Below are 23,990 nucleotides of genomic sequence, written 5' to 3'. Positions count from 1 at the left end.
GCCGGGCAGTCGTGCGCGGGCGGCCCCCGCGGCGGGGTCAGGGGGACGGCGGGGCAGGGGGCGGCGGGGCAGCGGGGTTAGGGAGGCGGCGGGGGGGCAGGAGGGCGGCGGGGTCAGGGGGACGGCGGGGCAGGGGGCAGCGGGGTTAGGGAGGGGGCGGGGCAGCGGGGTTAGGGGGCAGGGGGCAGTAGGGTTAGGGGGGCAGCGGGGTTAGGGGGCAGGGGGCACTGGGGTTAGGGGGCAGCGGGATTAGGGGGGCAGGGGGCACTGGGGTTAGGGGGCAGCGGGGCCAGCGACGCCGTGTTTGGAGGGTTCCCGGGTTTCCCCACGGAGCTGGCTCAGCCCGGCCTACTTCCTCTGTCCTCTCACTTTAGCGCCGCAGCCACCAGGCTCTTTCTCAAACTAACACAGAAGAACAGGAAACAGAGCCGTGAGGACGCGGCCCCCAGCACCCCCACCACAACCCCACGCCCCGCTCGCCTGCGCGCGCGCCCCCCTCGGCTCCACGCCCCGCTCGCCTGCGCGCGCGCCCCCCTCGGCTCCACGCCCCGCTCGCCTGCGCGCGCGCCCCCCTCGGCCCTGACCCTGGCCCCGGCCCCGCCCCGCGCGTGCCCCCTCGGCCCCGCCCCGCGCGCGCCCCCTCGGCCCCACGCCCCGCACGCCTGCGCGCGCGCCCCCCTCGGCCCTGGCCCCGCCCCCTCGGCCCCGGCCCCGCCCCGCGCGCGCCACGCCTCGCCACGCCCCCGCCCCGCGCGCGCCCCCGCCTGGGCCCCGGCCCCGCGTCGCCGCGCCCCCGCCTGGCCGGGTCCTCGTCGCCGCCCGCGCAGCCGCGCCGCCCCGCCGCCTGGCGCGCCCTCCTGGCCCCGGCCGGTGCGAGGCGGGTCCCGGGCTCCCGCTCCCGTGGGGTCGCGCCGCGGCGGGCGGGCGGGCGGCGCCATGGAGGTGGAGGAGGCGTTCCAGGCGGCGGGCGAGATGGGCGTCTACCAGGTGTACCTGTGCTTCCTGCTGGCCGTGCTGCTGCAGGTGAGTCGCCCGCCCGCGCGCCGCCCTCCCACGCCGAGGCGCGGCGGCCTGGCCTCCCCGCGGCCGCCGGGGTCGCCGAGCGCCTCGAGCCGCCGCCTCCGCCCCCGGCCCGCGGCCGCCCGGCGCCCCGCCCGCCCTGGATGGGGAGGGAGCCTCGTCGGGGGGCAGCTCAGTCCTGGAGCTGCTGGGGCGCAGGATCGCGCCGCCTACGCTGCGGAGGCCAAGGGGAGTTGTTACCCAGACCGGTGGCCCCGTCCCCTGGGAATCCGAGACGCAGAAGCAGGCCTGGGACCCCGCAGTCGGAAGTCGGAGCTAGGGTGGCCTCCCTTCGGGCCGGGCGTTTCCTTAGCATCTTCTCTGAGGCTGGAGGGAGCTGCCCATTCCCGGGGTTTTCCGTGCACAGGATTTCTCTCTCTCTGGTTTAAATTCTGCTGGGTCATTCTCTGACGCCAGCCTTGGGTTGAGACTTTTCAGAAGCCAAAGAGTCCCATCTGCGATGTGCGGATGTAAAATGGAATCACTTCTTCATTGTACAGAATGCTCGGAGCCTACTACTTGTCCACCTGGCCTAGAGATGTGGGTCTGGTCTCAGGTACGGCTCGTCACTACAGGTACCCTTTGCCAGGCAAGGGTGCCTCTTCCTTTGCTACGGTAAATGGCCCATTTGACATCAGTTACTACTCCCAGTGTTTCGAAGGCGTTTCATTCACAAATCCTTTTTTCAGTACTTGCTATGAGCCATCCGTTTACGCATTCCTTCGTTCAACACATTTAATGGGTGCCCGCTAAGTGCTGGAAGCGGCACAGCCCCGGCCCACCTGCAGCTTTCATCCTGGGGGGGGGGGGGGAGCCGGCAGTTAGACAAGTAATTCTAGTTAGCATGGGATGATAGTTACTCTGGGGAAGTAGGAGTACAACCACCAGCTTATAAGTTTCTTAAACCTTGCCTAAGGCCAGTTGCTTAACAGGAAGATGTGGGAAAGAGGGGTTGACTTAATGATGCCCATTTCCATGAAAATGTTTCAAAGTTTGGTTGATTTCAACACCAGCTGAATGATGGGTGACATACAAGTTTTCAGCTCACAAACATGGCATTCTGAAGTTCGTTTAAGCTCGTTAGTTTAGCTTTAAATACACTCTGCTTATAGGGAGTATTTAACCATATACCTGAAATACAGAAAAAGTAGAATTGTAACCATGATGCCTAATCGTTATATATATACTTTTTTTTTTTTCCTGACAAGAAAATTATTTTCCTGTTTTCTCATTCTGACCAAGAATTTCGGGAACATAACTCCCTCTTTCAACAGTCTCATCTCACCATCCTACCTCCACTTCCCGTGTTTCCCTCTTACCTGCATAGCCAAGTATCCATCCACTTGGAATAAGTTTGTCTTGAGTGGGGTGTGGTACTAAAAAGGCCCGCGTCCTGGTTCAGAACCTGTTACATTCCCCCCACTTTCCTTTTGTCTCTGGTTGTCACAGTTGGTTACGAGTTTCGTTCCCAAGCCCGTGACCATTTGTTGTTCAATAAACCTTGACTGACATATGGTCATTGTTTGTCACCAAAGGGCCAGGTCTGAGAGTATTAGAGATGAGTGACACCTGGTAGCTGTGGGCTGGCTAGGTGCCCTGCAGCTGTGCCTGCTGTGGAGGTGACACCCCGGTCCCGGCAGGAGTGCATCCCCCACAGCGTCTGCATGTTGATGAGTACTCAACCACCCCGCGGAAATGCACGATCTGAGTGGTCCTGGGCGCCCCAAGCTCTCTGGGTATGACAGTGGACTTCCCCAAAGACTATCCAAGTCTGTGATTGGAGACGGCTTGGGCTGGGGAAGCTGGCCTGGGCGGTGGGCTACTGGGAGTCCCATTGCATGCTTGCAACACAGATGCGTTCATCATTTTTGTGTGGGTTACTTCCCTCAGCAGAGGGGAAAGTAAGAAGCTCTTTTCACAGAGTAGCAGGCTTAAATGAAAGAAGGTTGATGTTTGTCTGCTTTTAAAATGGAGGCGCTAGTCTGCCGTCGTTTAAGGAAGGTACAGACCAACTGCGCAGGAACACTGCCCAACAGGGAGCCGCTGCTTCAGCCTTTACCCCATCCGCGTTCCATAATGACCAGCTCAAGCTGAGCACAAAGCAGACATGGAAAATTTACACATCATTTTGCATTTTCGTTCTTTCTGGGACCTTTATTTTTCGTTTAAAGTGGTTTTAACTCCCTTTCTTCAAACACATCTAAGCACAAACTAATAAGACAAAAACACATTTTAAAGTCAACGCTAAAGGTCTTGGTTAACTGTTTTCTTAAATTATTGATACCATCATGTAGATCATCAAGTTACCTTAATATCCAGTTTCCTTTGGCTGAGAGACTTACTTCCACACTCATTGCAAACACAATCTTTGGAATCCTCCACAGCGGTCAAGGCACCTTTCAGATACATAGAGAATAGATGTAGACTTTTTGTAGATTTCTCTTCAGCATTTATCATGATAAGCTGCAAATGCCTTGGTAGTCATGATATGTGATTTTTAAAGTACATATTCAAAAAGCCAAAGGGAGAAAATTGCTTTGTGTAAAAATAGTTGTATTATGAACAAGCAATAAGATTTAGAATTTTATAATTAGAAAACTTCTTACCTACAAAATACACCCTCCCTAGGGTGAGAGCTGTTCATGGTATTTAAATATGAATAATTCATTATTATTGATGTTTCCATTTTCCCATAGTGATTCAGAGTTGGCACCATCATCTCTATTTTGTGTTTGTGTATGTGTGTGCTTGTTTGTCAGCCTATCTGGAAGAGGAAGGTTGGAATGTAATTCTTTGTTTCTTAATTCCTTTAGACGTAAAATGAAAACAGACTCTACTTTGTTCTAAACCCAGAGGCTCCAGCTCCTTCATTTTCCTCAGGATCATGGAGTGTTAAAATTTGCATAGGATTTAAAAAATTCATTAACTGACAGGAATGTACAACCTATAACAAGCATTAGTGGTTTTTTTTTTGAGGTATTGAGGCCAGGGATTGAACCCTGAACCTTGCATGTGGGAAGCCAGCACGTAACACCGAGCCCCATCAGCTCCCCTGAGTTGGTTTTCTCATTTGTTTGCTGCTTGTTTGTTTTTTGTTTTTGTTTTTGTTTTTTTAAGGAGGCATGGGAACCGAACTCGGGACCTCTCGTATGGGAAGCAGGTGCTCAGCTGCTTGAGCCACATCTGCTCCCAACAAGCAGTAGTTTTACCAGTAAAATTGTGATGCTGCTGCGGACCTCAGCCTGAGGTGCAATACTCTAGTGTACAGGGATACATTATTTTAATGTAAACTCTTTTTTTCAAAAAATTTCTCTCCCCCCCACCCCCCCCAGTTGTCTGCTCTCTGTGTCCATTTGCTGTGTGTTCTTCTGTGACCGCTTCTATCCTTAGCAGCAGCACCGGGAATCTGTGTTTCTTTTTGTTGCGTCATCTTGTGTCAGCTCTCCGTGTGTGCAGCACTATTCCTGGGCAGGCTGCACTTTCTTCCATGCTGGGCGGCTCTCCTTGGGGCGCACTCCTTGCGCGTGGGGCTCCCCAGCGCGGGGACACCCCTGCGTGGCACGGCACTCCCCGCGCACATCAGCACTGTGCATGGGCCAGCTCCACACGGGTCAAGGAGGCCCGGGGTTTGAACCGCGGACCTCCCATGTGGTAGGCGGACGCCCTAACCACTGGGCCAAGTCTGCTTCCCTTAATGTAAACTGTTAATAACCCCAATTTCATATTTTATATCCTAGAACTACCAGTGCATTCATACCCTCCATGCAATAAGTCGCTTTTCATGGTCCTTTAGAAGGTGAAATGAGTGAACAGGTATTCTGTAGAAGAGGAAACTGTCATAGTGAACACACGGAAAGATGCTTAACTGCAGTGGCCACCTGGGGCAGAGATATTAGAATGACTATGACGTGCCATGTCACACCCATTAGACAGCAGACATTAAAACGACCAACAGCACACGTGTGATGGAAACGAGGAGAAATGGGAACTTGTCACCCCATTGAGAGACCAATTTGGCATTGCATAGGAAAAATAAACGCAAGCATTGGACTCCTAGGTATACATCCTACATCTCTCTTGTGCATGTGCCTAAAGAGAGATTTATTGTGGAATTGTTTGTAATAACAAATATTAGAAACTGCCTAAATGACTCTCAAAAAGAGAGCAGATAATTAAATTGTGGTCTGAATTCAATAGGCTGTAATAGTTAAAGTGAATGAACTAGGTCTGCATACAGGAATAAATCTCTAAAACACAATGTTAAGTGAAAAAAACCAGAGTGGTACATACAAGACGACATATACACTTAATACAAAATTTGAAATACTGTATTTGGTTTTTGAATGTCTATGAACAATGTTGTAGAAGTATAAACGCATGGAGCAGAAAGATCCACACCCGAATCTTGAGACTGGTTGTCTCTTCAGAGGAAAGGGGAATGGGACTGGGGAGGGGAAAAAGGGAAGGGAATTTCTCCTGTATCTGCGAAGCAAAATATAAAATGTTATTAGTTTTAATTGTGGGTTCATGAATCTTATTTTAATTTGATTTTGTATGTTATATTTTTAAAATAAAAAATAGTAAAGAAGATCTGCAGTCCTGGGAGAAGATGCTACAGTTTACTACATGAAAATAATGGGTCACCTTTTTTTATTGACGTTCCTTTCATCAATTACGCATGTGACTTGTGATCATACAGCACTTGGGAGAGCGGGGTGGAGCGAGTCTTGTTCAGTGCTCTGTGAGATTCTGTATAGAACAGTCTCGACAAGCAAACGATGTCACAGCTTACCTCCCTTCCCTGCTTGCATTTGTCACCCCTGCTCCCCAAATTCATAGGGAGGGACAGCTGGTTCTCTTCACCTCTCTACAGTCAGAAACGATGGCGTTCGCACTGAAGCAGGGAAGATCTTACTGCATCACCGACCTTGACACCAGCTGTCCTGCCCCGGGAGTCTCCCCACCGCCAGCAGCTCAGCCAGCTGAGAACCTGTGGCATTAGAGGTTCACCACCATGACTATCCTGATGGTTAGGGCAAGTTTTAGGGTGTCCCACCTCGCAAAGCAGTTCTGGCTGCCTTCAGATGATGGCGTGGGGCGTGGGCCTCCTGAGGTTTATGGTGACCTGGGGGGGTCCACTGCCTGGTGTTCCTTCCACCTCTTTAGGTGGGGGTTGCCCCACAGGCCAGAGACTGAACCTGGACACCCTCAGAAAAGCTGTTTTGCTGGTAGGCAGATACTGCCCCCTGGTGCGAAGCAGGTGATGCTGCAAATCTATCAGGAACTCGGGTTTCCATCAGTGGAGGATGGAGATGTGTGATGGGGCCTCTGGAAGGTCCAGGCTGCTCCCTGGGGCCTGGAGCATCTCACTGCGCTTTGGATGCCTGTGCAACTCATATTCCCAGCTGCCTGCCTGCTGAGGACCACCCACCCCTTACTGACAGGTGCACAGACAGAACGTATCCGTTTCCAAGACGGCGCTGAAAAAAAATGTCAAAAATACAGAAGACAGGCCGTGTGAATATGGCAGAAAGGACCCTCAACTTGAGTGCCGTTACTGCCCTGCCACGGGGTGGCTGAGCCAACTTGGGCGCGTGACCCCTCAGTCTTTACCGTGTTCTCTGCAGCTGGCCTGATCCAGAACACTTAATTAATTCACTTTGCAAGTTAAGGATTTCCTAAACTTGCAGGGCCCAGCAGTTGATTTGCATTTTGTCACACCTTGGCTCATGACCACAGCTTCAGGCTGCCTTAGAAAGAGACCCTCAACTCCAGAGACTCACAGCACAGGCAGCTCCTCTCTGGCTTCCTTGAACAAACAGAAACTAACATCTTCATTCATGGGAAGTTTATAGTGCTCGTCAAATAACACATGGTAATTGTAGAAAAAACAACATATTGAAAAGGAAAAGATCATCAGAACTTCTACCACCCAGAAATAAAATAGGCTCACCTTCTGATATATAGCCTTCCAGACTTTTTATTGTACAGATAAGTATATTTATCCTTTTTTGTCAAGCTGTGTATTGTAACTTGTCTTTTTTTTTTTTTTAAGATTTATTTTTTTTATTTCTTTTCCCTCCCCCCAGTTGTCTGCTCTGTGTCCATTCGCTGTGTGTCGTGTGTCTGCTTGTATTCTTGTCAGTAGCACCGGGAATCTGTGTCTCTTTTTGTTGTGTCATCTTGCTGCATCAGCGCTCTGTGTGTGCAGCGCCATTCCTGGGCAGGCTGCACTTCTTTCGCGCGGGGCGGCTCTCCTTGTGGGGCACACTCCTGGTGGCATGGCATTCCTTGTGCACATCAGCACTGCGTGTAGGCTAGCTCATCACATAGGTCAGTAGGCCCTGGGTTTGAACCCTCACCTCCCATATGGTAGGCGGATGCTCTATCCATTGAGCCAAATCCGCTTCCCTGATTTTGTCTTTTAACAATATTGTGAATGCCTTGCTGTGCTTATAAATGAATTATACCTTTTTTAATGACTGCAGCATAGTATTCCATTGTATGGCCAAGCCATAATTTGCTTGATCCGTTCTCTGTTGTTGGAAATGTAGGTTGGTTATTTCCTCTTTTTCACTGTTCTAACACGTACACAGCTTTTGGTACTGGGCATTTGCTGCTCTGGCCTTCACTTCTCCCCACTTGATTGTTTTCCACCCTTCTCAAGCTCCTGATTCCATTCCTCTCATCCTCCTAGATGTCCTTTGTTCCAGCCTCATGGATAAAGGTGGAAGTTACTACGTGTAAACTTCCTCCACATCCCTTCCTTTTATTTCAAAATTTATTTTTATCCCTACCTGCCATGTGTTTCACCATGGTGTCCAAGACACATCTCTACCCTCTTCCCAAGGAGATCCTCTCACCTTGGTTTTTGATTCTGAATTACTCCATCAGTTGTTTCTAATCTTATCTCTTTCTGTATCCTCTAACAGTCCAAACAATGGTCTCCACATAGATTTGGGTATAATACAGAAATAGTATTAAACAGCATTAACTCATAACCAAGCTATGGCAAAATGCCAGTCAGCTGGCGGTGAAAGGGTTATTCCTTTTCATTTCTTTTTTAATTCTTTTTATCCCCAAGAAGAAAGTCTCATTTGGTATTAGTGCTTCTCAAAACATTTGCAGATATTTTGGTTTTAACAAATGGAACAAAGTAGAATTAAAAAGGTTCAGGGGAAGCGGATTTGGCCCAACGGATAGGGCATCCGCTTACCATAGGGGAGGTCCAGGGTTCAAACCCAGGGCCTCCTGGCCCATGTGGTGAGCTGGCCCATGCGCAGTGCTGATGCACACAAGGAGTGTTGAGCCACGCAGGAATGTCCCCCGTGTAGGGGAGCCCCATGCGCAAGGAGTGTGCCCCATAAGGAGAGCTGCCCAGCGCAAAAAAATGCAGCCTGCCCAGGAATGGTACTTCACACACGGAGAGCTGACGTAGCAAGATGATGCAACAAAAAAAAAACACAGATTCCTGGTGCTGCTGACAAGAATATAAGTGGACACAGAAGAACACACAGCGAATGGACACAGAGAGCAGACAACTCGGGGCGGGGGGGGGGGGGGGAGGGTGGGGAAGGGGAGAGATATAAATAAAAAACAAATCTTTAAAGGAAAAAAAAGGTTCAGACTTCGGCAGGAAAGAATCACTGAGTTGGAATTTAATACCATTATTCTGTTTTCATATTATTTATTTCTTTTGAAAGTCTTTTTAAATTATGAAACATTTCAAACAAAAATACAGAGAATAATATTACAAACTCATGTATCTGCTTGGAGATTTAATAAATGCTGATATTTTGCCGTATTTGTTTAAGATTGTAGCAGTCATAGTTCAGCCAGAGAAGCAGAAGGCAGAACCACTGGGGTGGAGACGTGTGTGTACACACACACACATCACCTGCACTTCCATTGTACATACATGGTTTCTCCTTGACGAATGACCATTTTGGGGAATTTGATCATGGACAGCCAGGGGGAGCTGACTCAGCAGTCTCTGGACAGCTGTGGTCTTTCTTTCTGACCCTGGAGCTTGAAGTCTGCAGGCAGCCAGTGGGGAAGGGAAGATACAATCTCTAACCCAGCAGAAGTGACAGGAATCCGTGTCAGTTCTCACTGCTTCCAACCCCGATGAAGCAGAGGATGCCCTTCATTGAGGAACTAAACATACACCTGGCCACGGAGTCGGCGAGACTGAGGGAGGATCCAGGAGAAGGCGGAGCAGGTGCACGCGATGAGCCAGCGAGAAAATGGCAGCGCGTGTGAGGCGCCAGAACACCTGACTCACACCTTCTGAGTGCAAAGCAAACAAACAAAAAGGTTGCTCCTTCACTTGCACCCTCCAAATCTTGCCTGAAAAATCTCTCTTGTGGCCCACTTTAAACAAAACATTCTAGCCAACACTTGACATTGTAACATTGGGTTTATTTTAAAATTTTATCTGGCAAGTGATATCTGTGTTGGTATAAAAATTTTTTTCTCTACAAATCAGGTGAAAAATTTGAATTGACATAATACTATTAAATAAATAAGCATGCAGAAAATGAGTATGTAGAACCCCTGAAGAGGGCTCCCAGTTGACTGAAGTTCGGGAAAAGCTGAGCTGGTAACATAATACTTCTTTACAGAACCCTAAAAATAAGTTCGTTATTTTCCTCTTATTGGACTCTTTCTCTCCCCCCACCCCCGATTTTTGTTTTAATTAAACTCCTAGCAGTCATTCACTACCCTGCTTGCGTGTCATGTTCTGCATAGCCTTTTTCTGTGTCCCCTTTTTTGTGTGCCCATGAACTTCATTCCTACTATAGCTAATATAGCATTGGACAGTCAAAGCCTTATATTCATAGCTTTGGATACATCTGTTGTCCTCCCTTGAATGTAAGTGCCCTGAAGGTACTGATCCAGCTTTGTTATCCAGCTTTGGTATCACCTGAGGCTAATAATACAGTGTGCTGCAAAGTGTGGGTACTCACTAAAAGTCTTTAAAAATTAAACAGAAATAAGGAACGGTCAGTAAAATCTCATTTTCCTTGAAAGAGAGATAGAAACAGATGTAGGTTAAATAATTGGTTCAAGTCTTAATTAGTGGTTAGAACCAAGCTAGGTCCCAGAATTGCTGGTTTTTAATTCATTATAATTTTTTGCTACCCCATTCTGCAGGGAATTAGTTAACAAAATATATGATAGACTATTATATACACAGTGTTGCGTTGGGTTCCTTAAAGGGAGGTAAAGGACTTTCCTCTAGGAGATGACAAGCCATTAGAAAATGAGAATTTACCTGTATAGACCCAGTTAAATAATGATACAAAGCGATGTCTTTTCCTAGTACATAAATCAGCCAAGGTATGCCTCGGAAGCTCCGGCCTGGGGAGGCCAGTGTGGCCTGGAGCGGTTGGGGTGGTTCAAGTCTGCGGGAGGAGAGCTGGGTTTCAGTGAGCTGTGGAGCTTTGATTTAGAGAGAAGTAGGGTCATTTCAGAGGGAAAACAAAACGGGGGGTGAGAAGAGGGCCTGGCGGATACTCTTACTCTCCAGTGTGGCCTGACGGCAGCTTTGGGCTCAGCCGAGTGCTTGTTAGCAGTGCAGAGTCTCAGGCCCTCCTCAAGCCTGGGGAATCCGACTCTGCAGTTAATATATTTACTGTGTTAGTATAAACCGATATACGCCATTTGCTTCGTGCTTTCCAGTTTCCTGTTGGCTATCAAAACATCCCATGCCACCCTCAGAACGGCTTGATGGGGCAGGCGGGGTAAGATGCATCCCTAGCGCCCACTCTTACTGATCAGAAACGAAGCCTAGAGAGGTTTTGACTTCCAGGTCGCGAGAGATGAGGTTCAGACCCAGGTGTCCAGGTCCCGTACGCTGTCACACCACACACCTCACCCCGCTGACAGCTGGGTAAGTCCTCTTTGGGAAATGGAGTACACAGGTAGAGAAGGTCTGGATTGGACCCATTACTTTGATTTGATCAGAAGAGTTTCATGAGCGTGTGTCCGGGTGGCTGATGTGGTGTCGTTCGGATGAGGGACTGGAGTGGGGACGGGCCTGCACTTGGCGACGCCAGCCCTTCAGGTTGGGTGAGCATGCGTCAAATTCTAAACGCAGAAACCAGCTGCTATCACTGTCACTCAGCTGTACCGACTGATTCCCATTCTGTCCTGGATCCCTGGTGTGTACTCCCTGCCTCCGTGATTATTGTCTTGCCCATGTAATGCTCTGCAGTGAGTCAGAAAATGGAGCACCAAATCCATAAAAGGCTAAGAGTGATGACAACAGTAAGTCATCTTTGTCCTCTTGAAAAAGCTCTGACCCCAGATTTAGATAGCTCCCTTTCTCACTCTGGTTTTGCTGCTAATGCTACAGGGCCCCATGCACAATTCCTCTAATTGTTGTCTCGTTTTTCCTACTTAGAAAATAAACCTCCTACCATGACTTCATAGCACTAGGTATTGTGATGAGGTCATTTATGGGAGACTTGTTTGGTTTCCTGAGAAGTACTATCAAAGCTCATAATGGTATACTATAAAATTACTTTTAAAGTCCTCACTTTTTGAAACCTTAAAAATTTCAATCCCCTTGTGCATTTTAGTCATTTTTCTAATTATAATTACACTGAAAGAGGGGGAAAAAACTCAGCCATCTGTGGCACTTGTTCTCCTTCCCTGGAGGTAGAGTAGAGAAGATAATGATTTATTTGCTGTGTTGTCAGTCTCACTCCGAAGGAGAATGGATGGTGGTTTCTTATTGTGGCTGTAAGGCCCATCTGCTGATGGGTGCGATGTCATTAGTCAAAAATATGCGGATGGATGTGTGCAAGGTAGTTGTAGAGTCATCGAAGAGAGAAGAGTGAGATAATGTTTGCACCCAGGGGAAAAGGCGGAGGATGGGAGCTACATGAGATTGTCACAAAGATGGCCCCCCGATATTCCATGTGTACAGCCCATGGCTGAGTAACTGCTAGACCACCTGGGACTTTGAGTGACCCTGTGACCCGTGTAAATGCGGCTGTGGTTAAAGAGGACTGGACAGTCATCTCAAGCAGAGCCAGGCCCGCCGCCCGCCCTGCTCACGCTGGGTGAGGCTGCTCTCCTCCGGGTTTCCACGGCCCTGTGGCCCTTCCCTAGCATTTATCCTGCGTGCTACAGCCGCCTCCTGCCTTCGCCGCCTTCACCAGTTCAAAGCCGAGCTTGCCCGTGGGTGTCGAAGGCCAGGAGGCGGGCACTTTGCTTGAGGCTGGCCCTGGGTGGAAGGGCTTCTGGGGATGTGGAGCTGTGACCGCTGGGTTCAGTGGAGGACCTTGGGGTGAGGGAGGGAGGCATCGCGGGGGTGGGCGGAGGCCGAGGAATGAGTAAGGGCAGAGTGCAAATGCCGCCTCTGAATGCTGGGAATAACACCGGTGATGACTGTAGATGCAGGCAGTGCTGGCAGCCAGGTTTCGCAGTTACCTACATTGTGAATAAAGAGCTCTTTCAATACTGCTCCCTTATTTCTGAGCTGCTTTCTCCAAACTGCAGTTTCTTTTGAGAATGCTAGCCTCTCCAATGAGCATGCCTGAGTTTAGAGGATCCCTTATCACGGGACAATCCAGATTTTTCAAATGCATTAGTATGTATGCAGTAGGCACTTAGAACAGTTCCTGGCACATGGATAGCACTACATGTTTGCTATTCTTACTGTTCCATTCTGAGTGTATCACGCCATGTAGCAGGGCCCTATCGAGGTCGTTTGTTTAGGGAGCCCAGAGATGAACCAGACATAGACACTGCCCTCAGGGAGAGCATCATCCAGTATGAAAAGTAAGACAAGCACATGCATAAATACAATGTGTTGAGGAAAGTGGCAAGTACTCTAAGAATGGTCTCGGTGGAGCTGTCGGGGTGGGCAGAAGCAGTGGAGAGGACTTCTGGAGGAGCTGGAGAGGAAGGCAAGCCAGTGGAGAAGGCTTCTTGGAGGAGGTGGCATGTGAGTTGCATCTTGGCAGATGGGAAAGATTCAGACCTTCACAGCAGGAGAAGGCGCTTCCAGGGGAGGCACATGGTGTAACAAGGCAGGGAAAGGGCACACTTAGAGAGAAAACGTGCCGGGTTCACTGCCGGGGTGGGGAAGGCTGCGCGCGCACCAGGACACGTGCTCTGAGTCATCCCCCGGCCCCCTGCCCCACCTTCGTCATCTCTTTATACCACATCAAGAGAGTTTCAGCAGATTCTAACCAGGAGGGCAGTTACCGAAAAGCATGGAAGATGGCTTTGTAATTAAAGCCGCTGCTAACTGTGTGTTCTGCCTGTTCTTGTAATTATTAAGGTTTTTATTTTTATAAGCCAATTACCTCCCATTCTAAAACTTCCTTAGTAATATGCAGATGAGGGCCAGGGAACACCTAAATCCAGGAACGTGTTTTCCTTTGTATTTCATAATCAATCACCCACACGTACCATGGCAGCTTTGTACGTCTGCAGGGAAGCCGTGGTCACGAGACTCGGAATGGCCTGGGGCCGCCTGGTGTCCTCTTGGCCTCCTGAACGTGGAAAGGTCAGTAGGTCCTGGGCTTTCCGTTTCTTTTTGTTACGACAGATACAATGTCATGACTTCCTTTCTCTTTCCTGGATGGTCATTCCATTGCCTACTCGTGACAAACCACTCCGCCCGGGTTCTTCAGCTTGCCACTTGGAGCTGAGCCTGCTGCTACGGGACGGTGTGGAAGGGGCCTCTGGCTCCGAGGCCACTGCGGCCTGGAGCTGAGCTGCTGGCGACTCCCTCTGCTCTCCTGAGCCTCAGTCGGCTCGTCCATGCGATGGGTGCCACTGCGTGCTGTGGGGAAATCACATGCTTTCGTATTTATTAAAAACACTGTTTAAAGGTATTTTCAGATATCAAGTTTTAAGTTAATAGGGATGATTTCTTAAAATAAGATTGTCTCATTATGGGGCAGACTAATTCTGTGTTTTCCTAATAATTTCAAGCTTGAAATAATCATCCAACAACGAGAGCCGATAAATGAAAACCCATAACACAAAAAGGCCGTACAGGGTTCGACAGCTTATAAACCCAACAGTGAATAGCTCTGTAAAACCCAGGGCAGTCAGGGACAAGCGGCTTGTGTGCTCAATAAATATTTCCTGAATGAATGCATGTAACATTAAATTAAACAATGGTTAAATATAGCTAAAAGTTATAAGAGTGAATGTATATGTATGTGGGCCTTCAGTTGCTTTGAATCTTATTATGAGTTGTATACCATACTTAAAAATAGTACCTATTAAAAGTACGTGCTCTGCTTTCCTGCTTTCATAAAGCGTTCTGTTTACACACACAGGTGAGTGGGTATTTGTGCTGTTTTCTGAGACCCTTGCCTATGCCGCAAGACGTCTTGTGTGGGTCATGACTCCATGGCCAAGCCTGGCACCTGTGCCTGCTTATCTAAAGAGAAGGGACAGTTGAGGAGGAAGTAGCCAAGTTGTTATCTCCTAAAGCACAGCTGCTGGTGGGACGCCCAGGGCTGACCCCTCCGTGCGCGGCCCTCAGCCTCAGACAGCTTGAATAGGGAAGCCTTGAAAACCCGGCCAGTGGCTGTACAGGGGCGTTGCCGATGGGTGGGATCTTAGGAGCCCCCGAACGTCCTCTGAACATTTTTCTCCTTTGTTTCGGATGGGTGTAAACCTCTGCAGCTCCTGCAGACACAAAAGCAGCACGCTGACCTCGGGGTGGGCGGGCTTCGCAGGCGAGTCCTCACGCACAGCCGGGGAGCCCGCCGTGATCGTTGTGTCGCTCGTTCTTCCAGCTCTACGTGGCCACGGAGGCGATACTCATCGCGCTGGTGGGCGCCACGCCGTCGTACCGCTGGGACCTGGCCGGGCTCCTGCCGAACCAGAGCCACGGCAACCAGTCCGCCGCCGCGGAGCAGGCCTTCGGGGCCTGGCTGCTGGCGGCCAACGGCAGCGAGGCGCGCAAGCACGTGCACTTCAGCGGCTCCTTCACCTCCATCGCCTCCGAGGTGAGCGGGACGGGGAAGAGGCAGGACCGGGCCCTCCTGGCCTCCGGCGCCTGGCACTTCAGCCACGTCTGCCAGTAACTTGCTAGTGAATTTGAGACTTAAAGGTTCTACTATAGCAAATGGAGCTCTCCCGTGAAAATAGTCTTTTTCCTTTTTATTGTAAGTAAAACTAGGTAAATGAAATAAGGTATAAAGTCCAAAAGAGTAGCATTTTGATGATACTGCTCTTTTGAAAAATGAATTGCAACGTTCATTTATCTTTATACATACACAAAAATGGGCAAAGTAAAGAAAGACAAGTGTGGTGCCCCCTGTGTAACAGCCACGGGCCGTGCAGAGATCAGTCTTGTGTGTTGACCGCGGAGGCACCTTGACTGCACGAGCAGCACCACTCAGTGTGGGTGGGAAGCCTCACTTTGCTGGCCAAGGAGCAGGTTCTGGTAAGGGAACACCTTCCAAGCCAGCCGGAGGTAGACAAGTTGAGCATAGACAGTCTGGCAAAGGGAGGCCCTGGGTTGGAAGGGGCAGGGCTTGTGCTTGGGGGCTGAGTGGGAGGGGGGGACACCTGTGCTAGTTGTTGCGTGGTTGAAGTACTTCTGTTCCTGGCCTACTCTTGGCCCCTGTGACCCAGCACCTGTAGGGTAATGCCTGGTGCAGCGGAGGGCCTCCAGGACTCTGTTCCAGCTCTCGGTTCTGCTCGCCAGGCCAGCCAGCTCCCCTGCAGGGACGCCTGTGTGCCTGCAGATGCCCCGCCTGCCTCCCCCGGCCAGGCCGGGGACCTGCCCTGCTGGGCGGTGTGCACGCATGCCCTGGCACCAGCCAGCCGTGCCCACCGTGGACCACTGCGATTATCACCCCTCTGAACGGGCGTGCAGAATCCTTAGGTAGGGCATGCAAAATGCTTAGGTAGGGCATGCAAAATGCTTAGGTAGGGCATGCAAAATCCTTAGGGTTCCCCCATCTGAAGGTATAATTACTGGATTAACTTTTCTAGCTACTGCCAAAGGGCATTTGTATGATCATATCATCCCTCACTCAAAAACCTCCGTGTCATAGATGTCATCTCTGCATCTTAAAAAACAAAACAAAACTCGGGTGATTATCCCACACAGAATACCTTAAAAACTCTATGTGCTACATTGAAGAACCTTCCTTCTTCCTCCCAGCTTGGTCCCAGGTGTGTACTCTTCAGCCTCGTCCTGCATGGCTCCCCGTCCCCACGAGAGGAATGTTCACTGTTCCCCACTCGTGCCTCAAGTGCTCACCCTACGCCTGCTGCCTCAGCGTGGTCAGGAGTGTCCTCAGCACTCAGCCCCAGCCACCGCCTGGGACACCTTGCCCACCCTGTGAGGGCTCGTTGGAAGGTCCCCTTCCCTGTGGAAACTTCCTGATCCACTTCCCAGAAGAAGGCAGTCCACTCTGCTTTTTTTTGTTTTTAAAGATTTATTTATTTTTATTCCCCCCCCCACCAGTTGTCTGCTCTCTGTGTCCACTCGCTGCCTGTTCTTCTGTGACCGCTTCTATCCTTATCTGTTTCTTTTTGTTGCATCATCTTGCTGTGTCATTTCTCCATGTGGGCAGCCCCATTCCTGGGCAGGCTGCAATTTCTTTCGCGCTGGGCGGCTCTCCTTACGGGGTGCACTCCTTGCGCGTGGGGCTCCCCTACGCGGGGGACACCCCTGCGTGGCACGGCACTCCTTGCACACATCAGCACTGCGTATGGGCCAGCTGCACACGGGTCAAGGAGGCCCGGGGTTTGAACCCTGGACTTTCCATGTGGTAGACGGACGCCCTAACCACTGGGCCAAGTCCGCTTCCCTACACTTCTGCTTTTGCTGTAGTACCTTTTTTAATGCACTTGTGCTTCTGTCAATAGTTTGTAGCGTAGCTTTATTTTATTTTATTTTTTTAAGATCTGAGGTTGGAAACCATGTTCTGATCATCTTTGTATCTCTAGGGCAGGGATTCACGGACCCCTTTGCCAGTCAGGTGAAAACCATAGACCCCTTACTAAGTCTGTACTATGCTGTGTATATTAATAAATACATGACACCTGCATCTACACATTCCCACAACAATAATGTGGTTTTGAATTTCAGTTCAAGTTCATACACCCCTTGTTAAGAGCCCCTGCTCTAGGGTCCAGTAACAACAACTACCCCCGCCATTACCGCTACTCCCACGCTGTTAAAATAACAAGTAACACTGTTGAGCGATTACTGTATGCCAGACCTTGTGATATTTTACAGCCTTTTCTCATTTAATACTCAGAATAACTCTATGAAGTAGACTTTATTTCCTCTATTTTACAGATAATGCAGTTGAGACTCCTTGAAGTCAGGGTCAGTTAGTAAGGGCAGAACTGAGATTTGAACCCAAATTTATCTTAACTCAGAAGCCTGTGCTTTTAATCATTGTGATTTTTGGAATGGATCCAATCCAAATTGGTATGCATAACTCTTAGGTTCATTTTGATAGATATCAGCTAAAAATTTTTTTTAAAATTTTATTTGGAAATATTTCCAAACTGACAAATTTCAGGAATAGTACAAAGAACACCCTTGTAGCCTTCGGTTTCATCTGTGGTTAATAGTTTGCCTCATTGGTGTTACTGTTTGCTCTCCCTTCTATATATAATTTTTCTAAGGCATTTGAAAGTTGCATATACCAATGGTCCTTTATGCCCTAATAGTTCAGTGTTTATTTCATAAAAATAAGAACATTCCTTTACATAACCGCTGTGCAGTTATCAGCTTCAGGAAATTTGACACTCATAACTAGTTTTGTTTAATCTGTTGTCCATACCTAATTTGGTCACTCAACTCAATAATGTCCTTGATAGGGAGCATTGTTTTTTAACCTTTTGTATTGAATCCAGCGTAGAATCACATATTACATTCAGTTGTCATGGCTCTGTGGTATCCTTCAATCTTCAGCCTTTGTTTTTTATTACATTGATATTTTTGAAGTATACAGACTTTTCCTCCTGTATTAGCCAGCCAAAGGGGTGCTGATGCAAAATACCAGCAATCTGCTGGGCGTTATAAATGGTGTTTATTTGGGGTAGGAGCTTACAGTTACCAGGCCATAAAGCATAAGTTACTTCCCTCACCAAAGTCTTTCCACGTGTTGGAGCAAGATGGCTGCTGACATCCGCAAGGGTTCAGGCTTCCTGGGTTCCTCTGGGCTCAGCTCCTCTGTTTCCTCCACAAGGTCAGCCGTAGACTATGAGGCTCTCTAGGCTTTGCCTCTCTCCACAAGGTCAGCTGTAGACTCTCAGGTGAATGGCTCTCTCTCTCCCTGGAACTCTAGCTTCAGCATCAAACTCCAACATCAAAACTCCAACATCAGAAACCTTCAACTCTGTCCTTTGCCTTTTATCTATGAGTCCCCACCCACCAAGGGGTGGGAACTCAATGCCCTAATGACGTGGCCCAATTAAAGCCCTAATCATAACTCAATCAGGCCCAGGTACAGACCAGATCACAAACATAATCCAATATCTATTTTTGGAATTCATAACCATATCAAACTATTACACCCCTCCTCCTTTTTTTAAATTAAGAATGTTCTTTATTTTGGTTTTGCCTGATGAGTCCTCATTCAGGTTATGCATCCCCATTCAGAATACTACATAAATAATGTTTATCTCAGGGTGTCACATCTGGAGACACACAATCTCTATCTGCCCCTCAGTGACATTAATTTTGATCATCCATTCAAGATATTGTCTGGTTTCTTCCCTGTATAGTTACTGTTTTTTTATTTCAATGAATAAGTAATCTATAGTGAATCACTTTAAGATTATGTAAACTTAACTAATAATCATCAGAAGACCCCCCAATTTAGTAGCTATTGATTGTTCTTGCCTGAACCAATTTAGACTGTGATGGTTACAAAATGATGACTTCTTGACTCCAGCACCTCCTTTATATTTACCAGTTGCCATTCTACTTTCTGTCATAAGCAAGAACCCTTTCTTCTCCCTTGTCCTTCCTGTCTTCTATCTTTATCTGTCATCTGTCTGTCTATCTATCTATCCATCTATCTATCTGTCTTATCTATCTGTCTGTCCATCTATCAGTATGTACTAATGGATTTCTAGACTTCTCAGTGATATGTAATTCATTACAGCCCTTAATTATTTAGGATGCTCAGGTTATCCTCAGTTTACCAGTGACAGCCTTTTCAAGCTGGCTTCTGTGACTATTTTTTTAAATTAAATTTTTATTTTGAGATATTTGTAGATTTATATGCAGTTGCAAGAAATAATACAAAGAAATTCCAAGTACCCTTTACCTGGTTTTCTCTAATGGTAGCATCTTGCCAAGCCATAGTATAATATTACAAGCAAGATCTAGACATTGACACAGTGAAGACACAGAACATTCCATCACAAGGACCCCTCCTGTTGCTCTTTTACAGCCACACTCACTTCCCTCCAATTCCCACCCTCTTTACTCTTGGCAACCCCTATTCTCCTGTACTATAACTTTGTCATTTAAGAATGTTATAGATTGGAATTATATCATAAGTAACGTTTTTGGGATTGACTTTTCTCACCGAACCGAATTCTCTGGAGATCGGTATAGGTTGTTGTACATATTTACAGTATGTTCCTTTTTATTACTGATATACCAGTTTGTTTAATCATTCATCCATTGAAGGACATCTGGATCGTTAGCAGGTTTTAGCTCTTACAAACAAAGCTGCTATAAACATTCATGTACTAGTTTTCGTGTGAACATTTGTCTTCATTTCTTTGGAGTAACTGCTCAGGAGTTCAGTTGCTGAATGAGAGTTGCATGTTTAGATTTTTAAAAAACTGCCAAACTCTTTACCTGAGTGGCTACATCATTTTGCATTCCCACCAGCAGTAAGCAAGTGATTGAGTTTCTCTGAATCCTCCCCAGCATTTGGTTGTCAGTGATTTTTATTTTAGCCATTTTGGTAGATGTATAGTGATACCTATTGTGGTTGTGGTGTTAACTTGCATTTCCCTAGTGGTTAATGATGTTGAAATTTTTTTCATATGCTTATTTGCTTTCTGTATATTAAGTGAAATGTCTGTTCATGTCTTTCGTCTTTTTTAATTGGATTTTTTTTTTTTACGTTTCAGTTTTGAGAGTGCTTTATATATTCTAGATACTAGTCCTTGGAATTGTGGATGGCAGATATTTTTTCCCTCTCCGTAGCTTGTCTTTTCACCCTCTTAATGGAATCTTTCACAGAGCAAAAGTTTATTTTTAATTTTAGTGAAGTCCTGTTATTCAGTTTTTCCTTTTATGGATCATGTTTTTGGTGTCAACTTTAAGAAATCTTTACCTCGCCTTTAGGATCCCCAAATTTTTCTCCTATTTTTTTTCTAGAAGTTTTAGTTTTATGTTTTGCTTTTAAGTCCAGGATCCAGGTTTGAGTTAACCTTTTCATAGGATGTGAGGTTTAGGTTAAGATGCTTCTTCTTTCCCTATAGCCCCAGTACCATTTGTTAAAAAGGCTATTCTTTCTTCATTGAATTGCTTTTGAACCTTTGCAAATATCATATGGACATATTTATGTGGGCCTGTTTCTGGATTCTCTGTTTAGGTCCATTGGTCTAGGTGTCTGTTCCGGCCATCAGTGCTACACAGTCTTGATTCTTGTAGTTATGTAATACGTCTTCAAATCAGGGAGACTGATTCCTCCCACGTCATTCTTTTTTAAATTTTATTTTATTTTTTGTCTTTATTCATTTTTAAAATATTACATTAAAAAAATATGAGGTCCCCATATACCCCCCATCCCCCTCCTCCCCCTCCTCCCCCCATAGCAACACTCTCCCCCATCACCATGAGACATTCATTGCATTTGGTGAATACATCTCTGAGCACCGCTGCACCTCATGGTCAATGGTCCACATTATAGTTTACACTCTCCCCCAGTCCACCCAGTGGGCCATGGGAGGACATACAATGTCTGGTACTTGTCCCTGCAGCATCACCCAGGACAACTCCAAGTCCCAAAAACGCCTCCACATCTCATCTCTTCCTCCCATTCTCCACACCCAGCAGCCACCATGGCCACTTTCTCCACACCAATGCCACATTTTCTTTAATTACTAATCACAATAGCTTATGAGTAGAATATCAGTAAGCTCACTCTAATCCATACTCTATTCCTCCATCCTGTGGACCTTGGCTTGGTTGTGTCCACTCCATATCTATGTCAAGAGGGGGCTTAGATTCCACATGGATGCTGGATGCAATCCTCCTGCTTTCAGTTGTAGGCACTCTTGGCTCCATGGTGTGGTGGTTGACCTTCTTCCACTTCATTCTTCAAACTTGTTCTAGCTATTCTGATTCCTTTACCTTTCCATATAAATTTTAGAATGCTTGACTATATCTACAAAAAATCTTCTTGGGATTTTGATAGGGGTTTCATTAAATTATATATCAGTTTGGAGAGAATTGACATCTTAATTCTTAAGTCTTTCAGTACCTGAACGCTGTGTGTGTTATTTAGATGTTCTTTGATTTCTCTCATCAGTGTTTTGTAATTATAATGCCATACATGTTTTGTTAGGTTTATACCCAAATCTATATCTATTTCATTTTTTTGCATATAAATGATACTATATTTTTAATTTCAATGTCTACATGTTTATTGCTATCATATAGGAATAAAATAACTTTTTATGTGTTTATCTTGTATCCTGTGAGATTGCTGAAGTCACATAAGAATTCTGGTTTTTTTTTTTTTAAGATTTCTTGGGAATTTTTAGACAATTACATCAAAAGCAGGGACAACTTTATTTCTTCCTTCTAATCTGTGTGCCTGTCTCCTTTTATTAACTTATTGCCCTGGCTAGGACTTCCAGCACTGTGTTGAATAGGGGTGGCGAGAGCAGAGATCCTTTCCTTGTTCTTTTTTTTTTTTTTTTCTTTATTTTTTAAAATGTTACATTAAAAAAATATGAGGTCCCCATATACTCCCCACCCCCCTCACCCCACTCCTCCCCCCATAACAACATCCTCTTCCATCATCATGAGACATTCATTGCACTTGGTGAATACATCTTTGAGCACTGCTGCACCACATGGTCAGTGGTCCACATTATAGTTTACACTCTCTCCCAGTCCACCCAGTGGGCCATGGCAGGACATACAGTGTCCAGTAACTGTCCCTTCAGTACCACCCAGGACAACTCCAAGTGCTGAAAATGCCCCCACATCACATCTCTTCTTCCCATTCCCACCCTCAGCAGCTACCGAGGCCACTTTCTCCACATCAATGCTACATTTTCTTCGAGTACTAATCACAATAGTTCATGAGTAGAATATCAGTAAGTCCACTCTAATCCATACTCTATTCCTCCATCCTGTGGACCTTAGAATGGTTGTGTCCACTCCACATCTATATCAAGAGGGGGCTTAGATCCTACATGGATGATGGATGCAATTCTCCTGCTTTCAGTTGTAGGCCCTCTTGACTCCCTGGTGTGGCCGTTGACCTTCTTCACCTCCCTGTTAGCTGGCTGGGGTAAGTCCAATAAACCAGAGTGTAGGCGTTGCAAGTCTTTTGAGGCTCAGGGCCTGACTATCAGATGGACAGTCCATAGATTCAGGTCTCCTGAGTATACATCAAACCCCAGCACCAACCACAGTTCTGGTAAAAGTAACAGGAGAGTCTTGTGAACTAAGATCACATCTGAGTCCAGCTCCAGTGCACTCAGGAACACAAACTCCAAAGCAGGGCCAACTGACATGGCACTGAACTCCATCTGCCATGACCATAGAACTTGTAGGGGTCTCTGTAGCCCTCAGAATCTTTCCTTGTTCTTGATCTTAGGAGGAAAGGATTCAGTGTTTCACCATTAAGTATAATGTGGGTCTAGGCTTTCTGGAGATGTTCTTTATCGGGTTGAGGAAGTCCTCTTCTTTCCAGTTTTTTTTTTTTTTTTTTTTTGAGAGTTCTTTATTGTGATTGGGTGCTTAATTTTATCAAATCTTTTACTGCATTTAAAAAAATAGATTTATTTATTTATTCCCCCGCCCCCCTCCCCCATTTTCACTGTCTGTGTCCATTCGCTGTGTGATCTCCTGTATCTTTTTTTTTTGTCTTCTCTTTTTCTCCTCTTGGATTCAAAGGAATTCAATCCTGGGGATCTGTGGTGTGGAGAGAGGTTCCCTGTCACTTGTGCCGCCTCAGTTCCTAGTCTCTACTGCACTTCACCTTGACTCTCCCCTTCCTCTCTTCTTTTGTTGTGTCATCATCTTGCTGCGTGGCTCACTTGTGCGGGCACTGGCTCACCCATGGGCACTGGCTCACCACGCAGGCACTCGCATGGGCACTGGCTCACCATGCACACTCGCGCGGGCAATCAGGTGGGCACTGGCTCACCGCATGGGTGCTGGCTCACCTGCAGGCACTGGCTCACCACGCGGCGCTCGTGCAGGCACTCACGTGAGCACTTGGCTTACCACATGGGCACTGGCTCACCACACAGCACTCGCGCAGGCACTCAAGTGGGTACTTGGCTCACCACATGGGCACTGGCTCACCCGCAGGCACTGGTTCACCACACGGCTCTCACACAGGCACTCACGTGGGTACTCGGCTCACCATGTGGGCACTGGCTCACCCACAGGCCCTGGCTCACCATGCAGCACTCGCGCGGGCACTCACGTGGGTACTTGGCTCGCCACGCGGGCACTAGCTCACCCACAGGCCCTGGCTCACCATGCAGCACTCGCGCGGGCACTCACGTGGGTACTCGGCTCACCACGCGGGCACTAGCTCACCCACAGGCCCTGGCTCACCATGCAGCACTCGTGCGGGCACTCACGTGGGTACTTGGCTCGCCACGCGGGCACTAGCTCACCCACAGGCCCTGGCTCACCATGCAGCACTCGCGCGGGCACTCACGTGGGTACTTGGCTCGCCACGCGGGCACTAGCTCACCCA

The 23,990-nt window shown here is 47.7% G+C and overlaps 1 protein-coding gene across 3 annotated transcripts in view; it reads left to right on the top strand.

Moving 5' to 3' along the window:
- Window positions 1-830: 830 nt before the first annotated feature.
- SLC22A15 (solute carrier family 22 member 15) overlaps window positions 831-23,990 on the top strand; it is a 105,311-nt gene continuing 82,151 nt past the window's right edge. Inside the window, exons 1-2 of one of the 3 annotated variants that reach the window (XM_058302996.2) lie at window positions 831-1,023; window positions 14,835-15,047. In XM_058302996.2, the coding sequence (XP_058158979.1) occupies window positions 937-1,023; window positions 14,835-15,047 (300 nt within the window). In that variant the 5' untranslated portion in view covers window positions 831-936. The remainder of the gene's footprint in view (window positions 1,024-14,834; window positions 15,048-23,990) is intronic. The other 2 variants (XR_009187083.2, XR_011649593.1) reach the window with 2 other exon arrangements.

This window comes from Dasypus novemcinctus, chromosome 9, assembly GCF_030445035.2.
Source record: "Dasypus novemcinctus isolate mDasNov1 chromosome 9, mDasNov1.1.hap2, whole genome shotgun sequence".
Taxonomy (NCBI): domain Eukaryota; kingdom Metazoa; phylum Chordata; class Mammalia; order Cingulata; family Dasypodidae; genus Dasypus; species Dasypus novemcinctus.
The sequence above is the reverse complement of the archived record's forward strand: the minus strand, read 5'-3'. Positions and strand labels throughout refer to the sequence as shown.